General features: G+C 41.3%; 1 protein-coding gene and 1 pseudogene across 1 annotated transcript in view; both read left to right on the top strand.

Moving 5' to 3' along the window:
- ZNF788P overlaps positions 1–19,322 on the top strand; it is a 22,622-nt gene extending 3,300 nt beyond the window's left edge. Inside the window, exons 2-4 of the mRNA XM_004089309.3 lie at positions 14,197–14,323; positions 15,140–17,219; positions 17,969–19,322. Coding sequence (XP_004089357.2) covers positions 15,147–17,219; positions 17,969–18,037 — 2,142 coding nt within the window. The 5' untranslated portion in view covers positions 14,197–14,323; positions 15,140–15,146 and the 3' untranslated portion in view covers positions 18,038–19,322. The remainder of the gene's footprint in view (positions 1–14,196; positions 14,324–15,139; positions 17,220–17,968) is intronic.
- LOC101178017 lies at positions 3,257–3,747 on the top strand (annotated as a pseudogene).

Here is a 19,322-nt window from a genome sequence, read left to right as displayed (position 1 = left end):
GTTTTGTTTTGAGACAGGATTTCGCTCTTGTTGCCCAGGCTGGAGTGCAGTGGCTTGATCTTGGCCCACTGCCACCTCTGCCTCCTGGGTTCAACTAATTCTGCTGTCTCAGCCCCTTGAGTAGCTGTGGTTACAGGTGCGTGCTACCATGGCCGGCTGATTTTTGTATTTTTAGTAGAGATGGGGTTTCACCATGTTGGCCAGGCTTGTCTCGAACTCCTGACCTCAGATGATCCACCTGCCTTGGCCTCCCAGAGTGCTGGGATTACAGGCGTGAACCACCACACCTGGCCCACCAGTCTTATTTATTTATTTATTTATTTTTTGAGATGGAGTCTCACTCTGTTGCCCAGGCTGGAATGCAATGGTGTGATCTTGGCTCACTGCAATCTCTGTCTCCCGGGTTCAAGTAATTCTCCTGCCTTAGCCTCCCAAGTAGCTGGGATTGCAGGTGCCTGCCACCACGCCCAGATAATTTTGTATTTAGTAGAGATGGGGTTTCACCATGTTGGTCAGGCTGGTCTCGAACTCCTGACCTCAGGTGATCCACCCGCCTTGACCTCCCAAAGTGCTGGGATTATAGGCACGAACCACTGCGCCCTGTCTATACCTACCAGTCTTACACAGAAGAGTTTCACTGCCCTAAAAATCCCTTGCGCTTCGTGTGGTCATCACACTCCCCTCCCTCTCTTCCACTAACCCCTTAATCCCTGGCACAACCGATGATTTTATTGCCTCTAGAGTTTTGCCTTGTCCAGAATGTCATGTACTTGGAATCATGTTGTAAGTAGCCATTTCGGCCTGTTCGTTTCATGTAAAAATACGCATTTAAAGTATCTTTGTGTCTATGTGGCTTGATAACAGATTTATTATTTCTTTATTTTACAAAATTTTAAAGATATGGGGTCTCACTATGTTGCCCAGTGTGGTTGGCGGATCACGAAGTCAGAAGTTCGAGACCAGCCTGGCCAACAGAGTGAAACCCCATCTCTATAAAAATACAAAAAAATTAGCTGGGCATGGTGGCAGGCACCTCTAATCCCACCTACTCAGGAGGCTGAGGCAGGAGAATCGCTTGAACCCGGGAGGCGGAGGTTGCAGTGAGCTGAGATCGCTCCATTGCACTCCAGCCTGGGTGACAAGAGTGAAATTCCATCTCAAAAAAATAAAATAAAAAATAAAAATTACATTTGGCCAGGCATGGTGACTCATTCCTGTGATCTCAGCACTTTAGGATTTACCCTATACCTATTTGGGCACACAAATCTTGTAAGTGGGGGTAAACCCGTTAGGGAGTGAGGAGAATCATGGAAGTTAGGAGTGGTATTTATTACATATGTAGATAATAATGTTTTGTGTATATTAGGTTAGATAGTATAAATATTGTAATTGCTAGATTTACATAAATTGATAAGTTTAGGCTTGTGAAAGAAGGATTAGATGTTAAAATTGTGATTATTCAATTTGTTGTGAGCAATTGCTGGATAGGCCAAGATATTTCAGAGTTGTGTTTGGTTAAGGCCCACTTAACCAATCTCCCATAGTGTTGCAATCTCCAATAGTATGTTTAAGTCTGTCGATGGGTAGACTTGAAATAAAATGGAGATTGGTGCTAGTTTTTGTCATGTAAGGAGAATTACACTTGATATTAGTGAGATCCCTTGCATTACTTCAGAAGTGAAAGGGGGATAGTCCTAATTTTATCACCAGTGCTATGATAATTATATGGGATGCTGTTTGGTTTAGGGCTTTTGTGATTGTTCATTGTCTGGAGTATATCATATTGTTTTTTTTTTTTTTTTTTTTTTTTTTTTTTTTTTTTTTTTTTTTTTTTTTTTTTTTTTTTTTATTATACTTTAGGGTTTTAGGGTACATGTGCACAATGTGCAGGTTTGTTACATATGTATCCATGTGCCATGTTGATTTCCTGCACCCATTAACTTGTCATTTAGCATTAGGTGTATCTCCTAATGCTGTCCCTCCCCCCTCCCCCCACCCCACAACAGTCCCCGGAGTGTGATGTTCCCCTTCCTGTGTCCATGAGTTCTCATTGTTCAATTCCCACCTATGAGAGAGAACATGCGGTGTTTGGTTTTTTGTCCTTGCGATAGTTTACTGAGAATGATGTTTTCCAGTTTCATCCATGTCCCTACAAAGGACACGAACTCATCATTTTTTATGGCTGCATAGTATTCCATGGTGTATATGTGCCACATTTTCTTAATCCAGTCTATCGTTGTTGGACATTTGGGTTGGTTCCAACTCTTTGCTATTGTGAATAGTGCCGCAATAAACATACGTGTGCATGTGTCTTTATAGCAGCATGATTTATAGTCCTTTGGGTATATACCCAGTAATGGGATGGCTGGGTCAAATGGTATTTCTAGTTCGAGATCCCTGAGGAATCGCCACACTGACTTCCACAATGGTTGAACTAGTTTACAGTCCCACCAACAGTGTAAAAGTGTTCCTATTTCTCCACATCCTCTCCAGCACCTGTTGTTTCCTGATTTTTTAATGATGGCCATTCTAACTGGTGTGAGATGGTATCTCACTGTGGTTTTGATTTGCATTTCTCTGATGGCCAGTGATGATGAGCATTTCTTCATGTGTTTTCTGGCTGCATAAATGTCTTCTTTTGAGAAGTGTCTGTTCATGTCCTCTGCCGAGTATATCATATTGTTGATGATAGCTACTAGGATCTACTAGGATTAGAGATGCAGTTGCTTATGTAAGGAAATACTTTGGTGGTGGCTTCTGTGGAGCAGGCACTTTTTCAGTTAGAATGGGGACAATGGCTAGCATATTTCTAACCTAATTCAGATTAGGAGCCAATGTAAGTCCATTATTGTAATTAGGGTCTCTGTGAAAATAGTATAAAGAGAATAGTGAGGAGATGTAGGGGATGAATTCGAATAGGAAGGATATAAACCGACATTTTCAAGGTATGGGCTGGGTAGCTTATTTAGCTTACCCTACTGTAGGATATGGTGTCCTAGGTACCACGGAGAATCTGGAATTCTCAGAAGTGGGTTCAGTTCCTACAGTTCTAGTAATAAGAGGGTTTAAACCTCTATAATTTATTCTATTAAAGTAACCATTCTATCATACATATTTTTTATGTTTGTGGTGGGATACTAGATATTAGGATGGGCATTGAGATATACGCACAGGACTCATGTCTGGGGTAAACAGTTTTTTCACAGAAGATGCTTAAGTTGGGCATTTGGTCGGTGGGGACCCACGCAGGTTCAACATGCGTATCGAGAAGTGTTATTTCTGTTTGGGGCCCATCTACCCTGGCCATGGCATGATCTTCTTCTGCAACAATTGCAAGGTGTTCAGATTTTGTAAATCTAAATGTCATAAAAACTTTAAAAAGAAGTGCAATCCTCACAAGGTTAGGTGGATGAAAGCATTCCAGAAAGCATCTAGTAAAGAGCTTACAGTGCACAATTCATTTGAATTTGAAAAACATAGAAATGAACTATCAAATACCAGCAAGAGGTATGGAATAAAGCTATTGATGCAATGAAGAGAGTTGAAGAGATCAAACAGAAATGGCAAGCTAAATTTGTAATGAACGGATTGAAGAAAAATAAAGAGCTACAGAAAGTTCAGGATATGAAAGAAGTCAAGCAAAACATCCATCTTATCCTAGCCCCTTTTGCAGGCAAAGAGAAGCAGTTGGAAGAGAAAATGGTACAGCATTTACAACAGGATGTGGACATGGAAGATGCTTCTTAAAAATCTCTGTAACCATTTCTTTATGTACATTTGAAAAAGCCCCTTGGAGAATTAGAACTGCTAAATTCTTAGTTTATTTTTTACATAAGGTCACTTAAATGAAAAGTGATTAAAATATGTTTTTCCTACATTACTATCTACAAGACATCAGATATTACGGATATTAGATTGCATCTCAGTGTTAAATTTTCACTGATGGATGTAGTTATGTAAAAATCATGAAAATTCTGCTTATAACTATAGAAGTGAATTGTGGATTTAAATGGTTATGCCATTTGGATAATGGCACATGGCAGCATTTGTATAATAACTGATGGCAAAAATTCATAGCTAGTGATGTATAAAATATTACTTGGAGTAAAATATTCACTTAAAGTTATAGAAGGGGAATACAACAAGGAACTAACAATTTGTATGACAGTGTCAAATATTATTTTGATTTTAGTATTTCCTGTTTTGGTTTATTTGCATCTTAGAAGAGCATAATGGCATTGTTTGATGAAGCCTCATTATGCTGGACTGTTTTGACCTGTTTAATTGTTCTGATAGGTAGTTGTGGATATTGAGGATGAGAACTGAATAATCTTTGCCTGGAATGGCACTGCTGTCTAGAATTTTCACTTTGGAGAATACTCAGAACTTGTGATTCCTGGTAGAACAACTTTATTTTTCTAGACTAGCAATGATCTAGAAGCAGAGGGATCTCATTGCCTTTTAAAATCTATTATGTGGTTTTTTTTTAAAAAAAGCTTTTGTTTTTGGAAAGTAGAATTTAGGGGAAAACATCTGTTCATTATTTGTATGTAAAACCAGTTTAAAAGTAAGGAAAAAAAAGAAGATGCATAAGTTGATCATACCAAAATCATGGGTATGATACCTGAAACCTGAATTCATAAGAATAAAATTGCTTTTTTTTTTTTTTTTTGAGTCAGCGTCTTGCTCTGTCACCCAGGCTGGAGTGCAGTGGTGTGATCTTGGCTCACTGCATGTTCTGCCTCCCGGGTTCATGCCATTCTCCTGCCTCAGCCTCCCATGTAGCTGGGACTGCAGGTGCCCGCCACCACACCCGGCTAATTTTTTGTATTTTTAGTAGAGATGGGGTTTTGTCGTGTTAGCCAGGATGGTCTCGATCTCCTGATCTCGTGATCTGCCCGCTTTGGCCTCCCAAAGTGCTGGGATTACAGGCGTGAGCCACCGTGCCTGGCCCGGTTTTTTTTTTTTGAGATAGTCTTGCTGTGTTGCCCAGGCTGGAGTGCAGTGGTATGATCTCGACTCAGTGCAACCTCCACCTCCCGGGTTCAAGCAATTCTCATACCTCGGCCTCTCCAGCAGCTGGAATTACAGGCAGGCGCCATGACGCCCAGCTAAGTTTTGTATTTTTAGTAGAGACGGGGCTTCACCATGTCGCCCAGGTTGGTCTCGAACTCCTGGCATCAAGTGATCCACTCGCTTTGGCCTCCCAAAGTGCTGGGATTACAGGCGTGAGCCACCGCGCCTGGCCTAAAATTGTTAATAGAAGTGTTTTAGTCACAAAATTGTGTATATTTCATGTGAATATATCATGTAATGCTCCTAGTAAAATAATAGTAGTTAGGGCATTTATTATATTAATATTACTGTATTCTGAAATGAAAAATGGGGATAGTAGACGTTGAAGGCCAAGACTAGTTCTGATTTGCCTTCTTTTAAGTGGAATGGGGCTCATTAGTTTCTACTAGCATTGAAATGAATCCTACTTTGGCCAGGGGTTGTGATGATAAAATTATCCAAATTCTTGTGTGATAAGAGTTGATACAGCAAATGACCCACTTATCAAGAAAACTAGACTGGGCGCAGTGGCTCACACCTGTAATCTCAGCACTTTGGGAGGCTGAGGCAGGCGGATCATGAGGTCAGGAGATCGAGACCATCCTTGCTAACACGGTGAAACCCCATCTCTACTAAAAATACAAAAAATTAGCCGGGCATGGTGGTGGGCGCCTGTAGTCCCAGCTACTCGGGAGGCTGAGGCAGGAGAATGGCATGAACTTGGGAGGTGGAGCTCGCAGTGAGCGGAGATAGTGCCACTGTACTCCAGCCTGGGCGACAGAGTGAGACTCTGTCTAAAAAAGAAAAGAAAAGAAAACTGATAGGAGAGTAATGGCTAAGGCAACTTTTTTTTTTTTTTTTTTTTTTTGACACAGAGTCTCACAGTGTCTCCTGGACTGGAGTGCAATGGCGCAATCTCGGCTCACTGCAACATCCGCCTCCCAGGTTCAAGCGATTCTCGTGCCTCAGCCTCCTGAGTAGTTGGGATTACAGGCATGTGTCACCACGCCCAGCTAATTTTTTATATTTTTAGTAGAGACGGGGTTTCACCATGTTGGTTAGACTGGTCTCTAACTCCTGATCTCAGGTCATCCCCGCCCCCGCCCAGGCCCCCCAAAGTGCTGAGATTACAGGCATGAGCCACCGTGCCCAGCATAAGGCAACTTCTTATGGGATTGTCTGGGCTACTGTTTGGAGTGTGCCAATTAGTGCATTTTTGAATTGGATGTTCATCCTGATCATAAAATGTAGTAGATGGCTAAACTTGATGTGGCTAGAATAAATAACACTCCTGTATTTATATTAAGAAATGAGGGTTAGGGAGAGGGATTCATATGCTAGGGTCAGGGCGAGGTAGATGTGATGGTATAAAGGAGGATGGATGGATCGCGTTAGTGGTTGTAGTGGTTCTTCTTTTTCTTTTTTTTTTTTTTTTTTTTTTTTTGAGATGGAGTTTCACTCTTGTTGCCCAGGCTGGAGTGCAATGGTGCAATCTGGGCTCACCACAACTTCTGCCTCCCAGGTTCAAGCTGTTTGAGATGCTTGTTTCCCGGTGCTGTAAAGAAATAGCATTTGAACATTAATTTTTTTAGCAAGGCCATTTTAATACTTTCTGCAGAAAGGGTATGTTTGTTAGCAGTTTTGTTACGAGAGTGTACTGAACAAAGGAGGTAGGGTTATTTATAACCTGACTTGTCCACTTTACTGCTGTGTTCGGTTTACATTGGTGAAATGGGACCTCATATTTTGTATTCTGATTGGCTAGTAACTTAGAACTTTTTTTTTTTTGAGGCGGAGTCTCGCTCTGTCACCCACGCTGGAGTGCAGTGGCACAATCTCAGCTCACTGCAAGCTCCGCCTCCCAGGTTCAAGCCATTCTCCTGCCACAGCCTCCCGAGTAGCTGGGACTACAGGCGCCCGCCACCACGCCCAGCTAATTTTTGTATTTTTAGTAGAGACAGGGTTTCACCATGTTAGCCAGGGTGGTCTCAATCTCCTGACCTCGTGATTTGCCCGCCTCGGCCTCCCAAAGTGCTGGGATGACAGGCATGAGCCACTGTGCCCCGCCATAACTTAAAACTTTTTAAAAGAGGCAAAGGCAGAGGAGAATAAAGGAAGGAAGAAGTAATTTGTGGAATGTTGAGAAAGGAAAAACACGTTTAAGGAAGAGGAACAGGCTATGACTTATGTTTGCTTGGACCAGTATAAGCATGCCAGGGCAACTATTTAGGCTAAATTGTGAGAGTTAAGAATATAAATTTGCCAAGACCAGCTCGGTCGGGGAGTCCCTAACCCAACGGCGCTAGAGGAATTAAAGTCACCACACACACCGAAATATAGAGGTGTGAAGTGGGAAATCAGGGTCTCACAGCCTTCAGAGCTGAGATCCCCAATCAGAGATTTACCCACATATTTATTAACAGCAAACCAGTCATTAGCATTGTTTCTATAGATATTAAATTAACTAAAAGTATCCCTTATGGGAAACAAAGGGATGGGCCCAATTAAAAGAATAGGTTGGGCTAGTTAACTGCAGCAGGAACGTGTCCTTAAGGCACAGATTGCTCATGCTATTGTTTGTGGCTTAAGAGTGCCTTTAAGCGATTTTCCACCCTAGGCGGGCCAGGTGTTCCTTGCCCTCATTCCAGTAAACCCACAACCTTCCAGCATGGGCGTTAGGGCCATTATGAACATGTTACAGTGCTGCAGAGATTTTATAGTAGGTTGTAGAAGTTCCCTTGTATTCTTGATTATTTCTATTTTGAAGGAGTGTTGAGGTTTGTCACTTTTTTTTTTTGCATGTGTTTAGATTGTGGTTTTTGATGTTGATTCTGTAACTATTGTGTATTGCATAAGTTGATTTTTGAAATGTAAGCAATGTTGCTTCCATGAATTAAATCCCACTTTGTCATGGGGCCTGTTTATGGCCAGATTTTGGGGGGCCTGCTCCCAACATAAAGTATATTGATTTTTTTTATTATGGCTAGTATATATTTAAGAATGTTAGTATAGGTTTTTGAATAAATTTTGTTTTTAAGAGAAGTTATAATTTAATTAGATGGGGAGGAAAGTCTTTGAAGAGGAACCTCTACTTTACTTTTTACAAAGCAATTCTCCTGCCCAGTCTTCCCAGTAGCTGGGATTACAGGCATGTGCCACCACGCCTGGCTAATTTTGTATTTTTTGTATTTTTAGTAGAGACAGGGTTTCTCCATGTTGTTCAGGGTGGTCTCAAACTCCTTACTTCAGATGATCTGCCCGCCTCAGCCTCCCAAAGTGCCAGGATTACAGGCGTGAGCCACCATGCCCAGCCTGTAGTGGTTCTTTAATGAGCAGCTTTATTGCTTTGGCAAAAGGTTGGAATAATCCATATGAACCTATGATGTTAGGTCCCTTACAGAGTTGTATGTAACCTAAACTATTCATTCAACAAATGTTAAGATTGCTATAGTGAGAATGGTGGGAATAAGTAGGAGAAGGTTAATTATAAACTTATTGTTAAGAAGGATTAGTTTACTTTGACTAGTACGTCTTAGTCAAAATCATTTTGAGGTTATATTTTGCTCTGAGGTCACATCAACTAAAATTTTTAGTTCATTGGATACAATGTTAATACCTGTTAAGTTAGGTTAATTATTGGATATATGGACTAATTAAGTTCCGTAGAGTCTTCTCATCATATTTAAGTATTTCTGCCTCTTCACAGATAGGTCAATTGTACTCATTAAAAGTAAGAGACAGCTAAACCCTCATGTGACCAGTCTTGCAAGTCTCTGTTTTGGGAACAAATGTTTATGGAGAAAATAATTAGTTTATAGGTTTGCTTAGTTATATTGAGTTGTTAACTGTCAGTGGATCATCCTAATATGATGCTAACTATGCATTTTTATACATATTTTATTTATTTATTTATTTATTTGAGATGAAGTTTCACTCTTGTTGCCCATGCTGGACTGCAGTGGCGCCATCTTTGCTCACTGCAACCTCTGCCTCCTGGGTTCAAGCAGTTCTCCTGCCTCAGCCTCCCAAGTAGCTGGGATTACAGGAATGCGACACCACGCCCAGCTAATTATGTATTTTTAGTAGAGATGGGGTTTCACCATGTTGGTCAGGCTGGTCTCAAACTCTTGACCTCAGGTGATCCACTTGCCTCGGCCTCCCAAAGTGCTGGGATTACAGGCATGAGACACTGTGCCCAGCCTTTATACATATTTTATAGTAGGTTGTAGAAGTTCCCTTGTATTCTTGATTATTTCTATTTTGAAGGAGTGTTGAGGTTTGTCACTTTTTTTTTGCATGTGTTTAGATTGTGGTTTTTGATGTTGATTCTGTAACTATTGTGTATTGCATAAGTTGATTTTTGAAATGTAAGCAATGTTGCTTCCGTGAATTAAATCCCACTTTGTCATGGGGTACAGATGTTGTCATATATGGGTGGATTCTCTTTGCAATTATATTGCTGCGGCTTTGTGTGTTAACATTTAAAGAGATATTCATGTATAGTATTATAGTCTAGCATTATAATATGCATATATATACACATTTCTATATGTGCACACATAAAGTATATATAGTATATAATTATAGATAACTGGTAAACATTATAACTTGTAATGTGGTATATAGCTGTTATATATAAATGGCATTATAGTAAACAACTTAATGTAATATGACATTATAGTATATAAATTTATATAGTTTTAGTCTCCAGTGTATAGTGGGTTTCGTTTCTATGTCAGCCTGCAGAATTATTCAAATACCCCTTTCTCATCCTCCCACGGGAACAAAGGATAATCTTACCCTCTTGATGCTACAGTGTGCCATTCAAAAATATTCATGATCATGGATTTAGGAGAGATTCTATGTTGTGACAGTACAAGCACTAGGAACAAAGAAAAAGTATGTAATTGAGACTGCATTGAAATTTTAAACTTTTTTGTGTTTCAAAGGACATCACACTAGCAAAACTTTGTAAAGCATATGACCATGCCAGCCTGAATGCACCTGATCTTTTTTGATCTCAGTTCCTACCAGGATTGGGTCTGGTTATTACTTGTATGAGAGTAATACTGGGAATACCGTGTGCTGTACACTTTAAAAAAAGAAAAGGGGCCGAGTGCAGTGGCTTGTACCTGTAATCCCAGCACTTTGGGAGGCTGAGGCGGGAGCTCAGGAGTTCAAGACTGGCCTCAAGAACACGGTAAACCCCATGTCTACCAAAAATACGAAAAATTACCTGGGGGTGGTGGTGCATGCCTTTGGTCCCAGCTACTCATGAGGCTGAGGTAGGAGGATCATTTGAGCCTGGAAAGTGGAAGTTGCAGTGAGCTGAGCTGATGCCACTACACCCCCCACCCGGGTGACAGAGTGAGACTCTGTCTCAAAACAAGGAAGAGAAATTTGATGAATTATCATGGGTTGAGGAAATGGAACTTGATTGAATATCAAGTTTTGGGGGGATTCTCCCTGAACTCCCTTAGAAGGATTTTTGATGTAACTGGGCTCTGCAGGAGAAGGACAAAACGGGTCAAGAAGAGGGCCTAAGCAGCCTGACTCACGTTTGGTCAAGGAAGGAATAAGTCCATAAGACTCCCGCAGCTGGCTCTTTTTAGGAATGACAATCCCTAAATATTTGGTTCCCTCGCTATATTCCAAAATACCCGCTTTCCCTCTCTAAAGGACATCTTCAATTATGGATCCACCCTGACATATTTGAAAGTGCTGCAGTATTTTAATTGTTTTTTATTTTCCCACAGAGCCATATATGACTCTATTTAAAATTTTACTATGTTGGCCAGGTCCATTGGCCCACGCCTGTAATTCCAGCACTTTGGGAGGCCGAGGCAGGTGGATCATGAGGTCAGGAGATCGAGACCATCCTGACTAACATGGTGAAACCCCATCACTACTAAAAATACAAAAAAAATTAGCTGGGCGTGGTGGCAGGTGACTGTAGTCCCAGCTACTTGTGAGGCTGAGGCAGGAGAATGGGTGTGAACTTGGGAGGCAGCACTTGCAGTGAGCTGAGATCGTGCCATTGCACTCCAGCCTGGGCAACAAGAGCGAAACTCCATTTCAATAAAACAAAACAAAAAAAACCCACAAAAATTAGCCAGGCATGGTGGTGGGCACCTATAATCCCAGCTACTCGGTAGGCTGAGACAGGAGAATTGCTTGAACCTGGGAGGCGGAGGTTGCAGTGAGCCAAGATTGTGCCATTGCACTCCAGCCTGGGTGACAGAGCAAGACTGACTCAAAAAAAAAAAAAATAAGTACACCTAATAATTCCTGATGTTAAGCACCTTTTTATGTGTGTTGTGGTTATTTGGACTTATCTTGGAGAAATGTTATTGGAATACATTGCTTATCTTTTTTTTTGAGACAGAGTCTTGCTCTCTTGCCTCGGCTGGAGCACAATGGCATGATCTTGGCTCACTGCAACCTCTGCCTCCCAAGGGGCTGGGATTATGGGTGTCTACCACCACCCCCAGCTAATTTTTGTGTTTTTAGTGTAGACGAGGTTTCACCATGTTGCCAGGCTGGTCTCGAACTACTGACCTCAAGTGATCTGCCCGCCTCGGCCTCCCAAAGAGCTGGGATTAAGCTGTGAGCCACTGCACCCGGCCCATTGCCCGTGTTTTGACCAAGTAGTTTTATACTTGGGACAGTAATTTATTTATTATTTTTTTGAAATGGAGTCTCACTCTGTCGCCAGGCTAGAGTGCAGTGGCCTGATCTCGGCTCACTGCAACCTCCACCTCCCAGGTTCAAGCAATTATCCTGCCTCAGACTCCCGAGTAGCTGGAACTACGGGTGTGTGCCCACCCCAGACGGTCCTCCGAGCTGACATTCTCCTGCAGCTTAAGTTTTTTGTTTATTTTTTAGTAAGAGACCAGGGTTTTCCACTGTGTTAACCAGGCTGGTCTTGATCTCCTGACCTCGTGATCCACCTGCCTCGGCCTGCCAAAGTGAATTTATTTTTTTAATTACTATAAAATAAAATTACATTTTATTAGCTTAAGCAATTTTAAGGGTACAGTTTACTTAGACAACTCTGTGTAACTTATCTAAGATGAATTACAATCTGTTTTTTTTTGTGACTACCATTGTGTAATTTCTATAGCATCGTGAATTTTCATGTATGAAGCATGGGACAGGGTGTTATTTTCTAAGATTAAATAATATTTCATTGTATGTAGATGCCTACCACATTTTTGTTATGCATACAACCATCAGTGGACATGTGGATGGATCCAGCTCTTGGCTATTGTTAACAGTGGTTTTCAAATATGTCTCCATGATCTGGTTTTCTTTTTTTTTTTTTAAATTCAGTATAAATAGACCTACAAGTCAGCCATTGGAAGATATGGTAATTTTGTTTGTTTTTTTTTTTTTTTTTTTGAGACTGAGTCTCAGTCTGTCGCCCAGGCTGGATGGAGTGCAGTGGCGCAATCTTGGCTCACTGCAACCTCTGCCTCCCAGATTCTAGCAATTCTCCTGCCTCAGCCTCCCAAGTAGCTGGGATTACAGATGTGTGCCACCACACCCAGCTAATTTTTGTACTTTTAGTAGAGATGGGGTTTTGCCATTTTTGCCAGGCTGGTCCCAAACCCCTGACCTCAGGTGATCTGCCCTCCTTGGCCTCCCAAAGTGCTGGGATTACAGACATGAGCCACTGTTCCTGGCCATAATTTTGTTATTTTTAAAGGCACGATCATACTATTTTCCAGAAGGGCTGAGCCATTTATAATCCTTGGGACAGAGCACATGGGTTGCCTTTTCCCTCTGTGAATGGTGTCCTCTCATAAACAAAAGTTTGTTTTGTTTTTGTTTTCAGACAGAGTCTCGCTCTGTCTCCATGCTAGAGTACAGTGGCACGATCTCAGCTCACTGCAACCTCCACCTCCTGGGTTCAAGTGATTCTCGTGCCTCAGCCTCCCAAGTAGCTGGTGTTACAGGTACGTTCCACCACACCCAGCTAATTTTCTTATTTTTAGTAGAGGGGTTTCACCATGTTGCCCAGGCTGGTCTCAAACTCCTGGCTTCAAGTGATTTGCTCACCTCAGCCTGTGATAGTGCTGGGATTACAGGCATGAACCACCACGGCTGTTCACACAAACGTTTTTATGTTTCATAAATATTTGCCTTTTTGTCACGATTTGGCACCCTGGGGTTTTTACCTCTCAATCTTGTTGACATTCAGCTTTGAGCAATTCAGTTACAATTTAGGCTTTACTACCCAAGCAGAGATTCCCAGAATTGTTTCTTCTCATGAGTTTGGTTTTTTTGTTTTTGTTTTTGTTTTTTTTTAGTTATTTATAACTGCCTTATTAGTTAGATTGATGGGCCCCTCGCAAAATCCAGTTTTTTGTTTGTTTCTGTTGCTGGTATTTAGAATGAAATCTACTTTCTAGATACCATCGAAGTTTAAACTTGGGAACAGACATTTTCAAGGATACCCAGCCTCAAGACTCCTCATGTTAACTTTTTTCTGCATGCGAATTCACAGGACTTTGTTACAGCAGCTACTACAGATCCATACTACAAACAGACATTAGGGGCAGCCCAGACAGTACATCTTTCTTTTTTTTTTTTTTTTGAGACGGAGTCTCGCTCTGTCACCCAGGCTGGAGTGCAGTGGCGCGATCTTGGCTCACTGCAAGCTCTGCCTCCTGGGTTCATGCCATTCTCCTGCCTCAGCCTCCCGAGTAGCTGGGACTACAGGCGCCCGCCACCACGCCCGGCTAATTTTTTGTATTTTTTTAGTAGAGACGGGGTTTCACCGTGTTAGCCAGGATGGTCTCGATCTCCTGACCTCGTGATCCGCCTGCCTCGGCCTCCCAAAGTGCTGGGATTACAGGCTTGAGCCACCGCGCCCGGCCGACAGCACATCTTTCTATGTGGATTCACCGGAAACTCATACATTTTCCTATTCTGCTGTTGCTTTACCCCATGGTTAAACTGTAGCATCAGAATTGCTTTATGGAAGACAGTGAGCATAGGCAGAGAGTAAGAGGTCTGATGACCAAGTCATGAAATCTTTGGAGTCCACAGCATCATGAGAACTTCTTAGGAATAGGGTATAGACGCCCAGTGCTATCAGTCTCACCCATCCTTCTCTACACATATGGGATGTTTTAGGACTCCGTGGCCTTTGAGGATGTGGCTGTGAACTTCACCCCAGAAGAGTGGGCTTTGCTGGATCCTTCCGAAAAGAATCTCTACCGAGAAGTGATGCAAGAAACCTTGAGGAACCTGGCCTCTATAGGTAAGGGTGACAACATTACTCCCTCAGTGAATTAGAGAGGTGTTTCTCATTCATCAGTGCTGTTGAGTAATTTGGAATATGGACAGGCAATACTTTGATGAATAAATGAGGCATGGTTGTAGTGTATCACGAACATAGAATCAAATAATTATTTCAAATTTTATACTAATTCAGGCCTGTGTATCTGTGCCTGTATTTTAGGGAACATATGGAAAGACCAGAACATTGAAAATGAGTACAAAAATCCCAGGAGCAACCTAAGGTAATCTGCACTCACGAGACAAAGCAGTGTCTCTAGAAAATTTTAGAATGGGAGGAAATGTTGAAGGGAACAAACAAAAAAGCTGAGTTCCATTGTATTTATTCATAGAATATTTTCTCTAAAAACATGCATTTATTTGTGACATAGGCTGGACACCATGGCTTATGCCTATAATCAGCCCTTTGGGAGGTTCAGACCAGAGGATTGCATGAGCCCAGGAGTCTGAGGCTGCACTGAGCCATGATGACATCATTAGACTGTAGCCTGGGCAACAGGGCAAGATTCTCACTCAGAAACAAAATTAAAAGACAAAGAGTTTTTGTATGTGTACAGTAGTTTACATGGAAATAGTATTAAGCCCCATATCAATATCTTTTGATAATAGATATGGCTGGGCCATCTTGTAGACCATGTGGTCCATTCATGTTCAAACAATTCAGACAGAGTAGAAAGCCTACACTTTGCTGGATAATGTTAAAAATGCAAGTGTAAGACTTGTGAATGAATATAAAATCACTGATAAACCCATTAAATGTGCTTTTCATTTTTCACAGAGGTCTTATGGAAGAGAGACTCTTTGAAAATGAAGGTCATCAGCATGGAGAAATTTTGACCCAGGTTCTGGATGACATGCTGAAGAAGAAAACTGGAGTAGAATCATGTGAAAGGAATGTGTGTGAGGTCAGCATGGGTCATTTATCCCTTAATAAGCACACCAGAGCTGACACTGGACACAAGCCATATGAGTATCAGGAATATGGACAGAAGCCATATAAATGTACATACTGTAAGAAAGCCTTCAGCTGTCTCCCCTACTTTCGCAGACATGTAGTTGCACACACTGGAGAAAAACCCTATGAATGTAAGGATTCTGGGAAGGCCTTTAGTTTTTCCATTTCTTTTCATAGACATAAAAGAGCTCACTCTGGAGGGAACCCCTATGAATGTAAACAATCTGGAAAACCCTTTGGATGCGCCTCAGAACTTCAAATGCATGCAAGGACTCACAGCGTAGAGACACTTTACAAATATAAGAAATGTGAAAAAGCATTTAATAACTTATCTTCCTTTCAAATACATGAAGGAATGCACAGAGGAGGGAAGTATGCCTGTAAGCGTTCTGGGAAGACATACCGTTTTTCTGGTTTCTATCATAGACATAAAATGCCTCATGCTGGCAGGAAGTTTTATGGATGTAAGAAATGTGGGAAGGCCTTTATTAGTTTCTGTGCCTTTCGAAACCATCAGAGGACTTACACTAAAGAGAAACCCTATGCATGTAAACAATGTGGGAAAGCCTATATTTCTTACACTTCTTTTCGATATCATCAGTTGACTCACACTGGAGCGAAACGCTATGAGTGTAAGCAGCGTGGCAAAGGCTTCAATTTGCCCAATTCCATTCAATATCATGAAATGACTCACACTGGAGAGAAACCCTATGAATGTAAGCAATGTGAGAAAGCTTTCAGATGTGCCTCAAGCCTCCAAATACATGGAAGGACTCACACTGGGGAGAAACTGTATGAATGTAAACAGTGTGGTAAAGTCTATCGTTATTGGAGCGGCCTTCGGGTACATGAACTAACTCATATTGGAAAAAAGCCTTATGAATGTAAGGAATGTGGGAAATCATACTATAGTTCTGGTTCCTTTCTAAATCATAAAAGGATCCACACTAGGGAGAAGCCTTATAAATGCAAGGAATGTGGGAAAGCATTTGGTAATCCCATATCCTTTCAAAAACATGAAGGGAGTCACAGAAAAGGGAAGCCTTATGAATGTAAGGAATGTGGGAAGGTATTCAGTTTTTCCAGTTCCCTTCGGAGACATGAAAGGACACACACTGAAAAACTCTATGAATGTAAACAACGTGGGAAAGGATTTTTTCGTAGAAGCTGTCTTAGACACATGAAGATACACGCTGGAGAGATACTTCATAAACGTAAGATACATGGAAAAGTCTTTCATTCTCCTAGTTCATTTCAAACATGTGAAATATCTCACACTAGAGAAAAACGCTATAAATGCAAGCAATGTGGAAAGCCCTTCATTTATTTCAATGCCTTTCAACGTCATCAAAGGAGCCACACTGGAGAGAACCCCTATGAGTGTAAGCAATGTGGGAAAGCCTATATTTCTTCCACTGCTTTTCAATATCATGAATTGAGTCACACTGGAGCAAAATGCTATAAGTGTAAGCAATGTGGCAAAGGCTTCAGTTTGCCCAGTTCCATTCGATATCATGAAATGACTCACACTGGAGAGAAACCCTATGAATGTAAGCAATGTGGGAGAGCTTTCAGATCTGCCTCACACCTACGAACACATGGAAGGACTCACACTGGGGAGAAACCCTATGAATGTAAACAGTATGATAAAGTCTATCGTTACTGGAGTGGCCTTCGAATGCATGAACTAACTCGTATTGGAAAAAAGCCTTATGAATTTAAGGACCATGGGAAATCATTCTATAGTTCCAATTTCTTTCTAAATCATAAAAGGGTCCACACTAGAGTGAAGATATATGAATGCAAGGAATGTGGGAAAGCATTTGATAATCCTACATCCTTTCAAAAACATGAAGGGAGTCACAGAAAAGGGAAGCCTTATGAATGTAAGGAATGTGGGAAGGTATTTGGTTTTTCCAGTTCCCTTCAGAGACATGAAAGGACACATATAGGTGAAAAATGCTACGAACATAAACAATGTGGGAAAGGATTTTCTCATCTTAGAAGCTTTTCCAGACACATGAATACTGGAGAGATCCCATAAATGTAAGATATGTGGGAAAGTCTTTCATTCTCCCAATTCATTTCAAACACATGAAAAATCTCACACTAGAGAGAAATGCTATAAATGCAAGCAATGTGGGAAAGCCTTCATTTATTTCAATGCCTTTCAACATCATCAAAGGAGTCACACTGGAAAGAAGCCCCATGAGTGTAAGCAATGTGGGAAAGCCTATATTTCTCACATTTCTTTTCAATATCATCAATTGAGTCACACTGGAGCGAAACGCTATGAGTGTAAGCAGTGTGGCAAAGGCTTTAATTTGCCCAGTTCCATTCGATATCATGAAATGACTCACACTGGAGAGAAGCCCTATGAGTGTAAGCAATGTAGGAAAGCTTTCAGATGTGCCTCAAGCCTCCGAATACATGGAAGGACTCACACTGGGGAGAAACCCTATGAATGTAAACAGTGTGGTAAAGTCTATGGTTATTGGAGTGGCCTTCGAATACATGAACTAACTCATATTGGAAAAAAGCCTTATGAATGTAAGGAATGTGGGAAATCATTCTATAGTTGCGGTTCCTTTCTAAATCATAAAAAGAAACTACACTAGGGAGAAGCCTTATAAATGCAAGGAATGTGGGAAGGTATTCAGTTTTTCTCATTCCCTTCATGGACATGAAAGGACACACGCTGGCGAAAAGCCCTATGAATAAACAATGTGGGAAAGGATTTTTCATATCTTCCATGGAGCTTTGAATGCATAAAAAGACACACTACAGAGAAACGCTAAATGTAAGGAGTGTATAAAAGCATTTAGTAATTTCTCTTCCTTGCTTATACATGGAAGGATGCACACTGGAGAGAAGCCATATGAATGTAAGAATTGTGGGAAAGCCTTCACATCTGCCAAGAGCCTTCAAAATCATGGAAGGACACACACCGGAGAGAAACCATGTGAATGCAAGCAATGTGGCAAAGCTTTCATTTGTTCCAGTTCCTGTCAGAGACATGAAGAGACACATTCTGTTAATATGCATTCAGTTATCCCAATTCCTTTGAAACACAGAAAAAGAGTAGGGAAAGGACCTCTGAGATAATTGATTTCTGAGTTGAGAAGAGCTACTTGTGAATGGACAATTAAATCTAGATGTATTTAGATCTGATACAGTTCATCTATAGCCAATCTTTTTTTAAAATTTTTTTATCTTTTAGACGGAGTGTTGCTCTGTCACCCAGACTGGAGTGCAGTGGCACAATCTTGGCTCACTGCAACCTCTGCCTCCTGGGTTTAAGCAATTCTCCTGCCTCAGCCTCCCAAGTAGCTGGGATTACAGGCAACCACCATCACGTCCGGCTAATTTTAGAGACAGAGTTTCACCATGTTGGCCAGGCTGGTCTCAAACTCCTGACCTCAAGTGGTCCACCCACCTCGGCCTCCAAAGTGCTGGGATTACAGGCGTGAGCCACTGCGCCCTGCCACCTATAGCCAATCTTAATGAGATTTCATAGGCACAGACAAGGAAGGTATCAGTCACATATTAAAGGCACCACACAGGGAGAGCAGTGTGTGGCCACCTGCTTCAGCCCATTTTTTCTGATTCTCTTGCTTGCAAATTAATAGTAGTCTCCAAATCACTTGATTTTCTTTTTCTCAGAGTTGTAGTTCTCCAGAGATGTTGCCAGATGATTCACATTAAAGGTAAATTTCCAGTTGGCTTTTTTATTTCAGATATTAGTAAATGATTACCAGAGAACTAATTCAAATTGTCATGGTTGGAAATACTCTGATGCTGAACTCCCTAATCTATAGAGTGAGTTAAGGTCTATACTCTTTTGCAATTATTGTTCTAGTGGCAGTGACCCTGTTCATGATTCAGCCTGACATTTACTATGCTGCCCTGAAAACCAACTAGATGGGAGCTTGTTTCTCTCCTGCATTGTGTAGTGAGTGGTGTCACCCAGGACTTTCATGTGAGAAAAAACACCTTGCTCTTAATC

Source organism: Nomascus leucogenys, chromosome 10 (genome assembly GCF_006542625.1).
Source record: "Nomascus leucogenys isolate Asia chromosome 10, Asia_NLE_v1, whole genome shotgun sequence".
NCBI classification, from domain to species: Eukaryota; Metazoa; Chordata; class Mammalia; order Primates; family Hylobatidae; genus Nomascus; species Nomascus leucogenys.
Note: the sequence above shows the minus strand (reverse complement) of the source record. Positions and strands in the feature narration are given on the sequence as shown.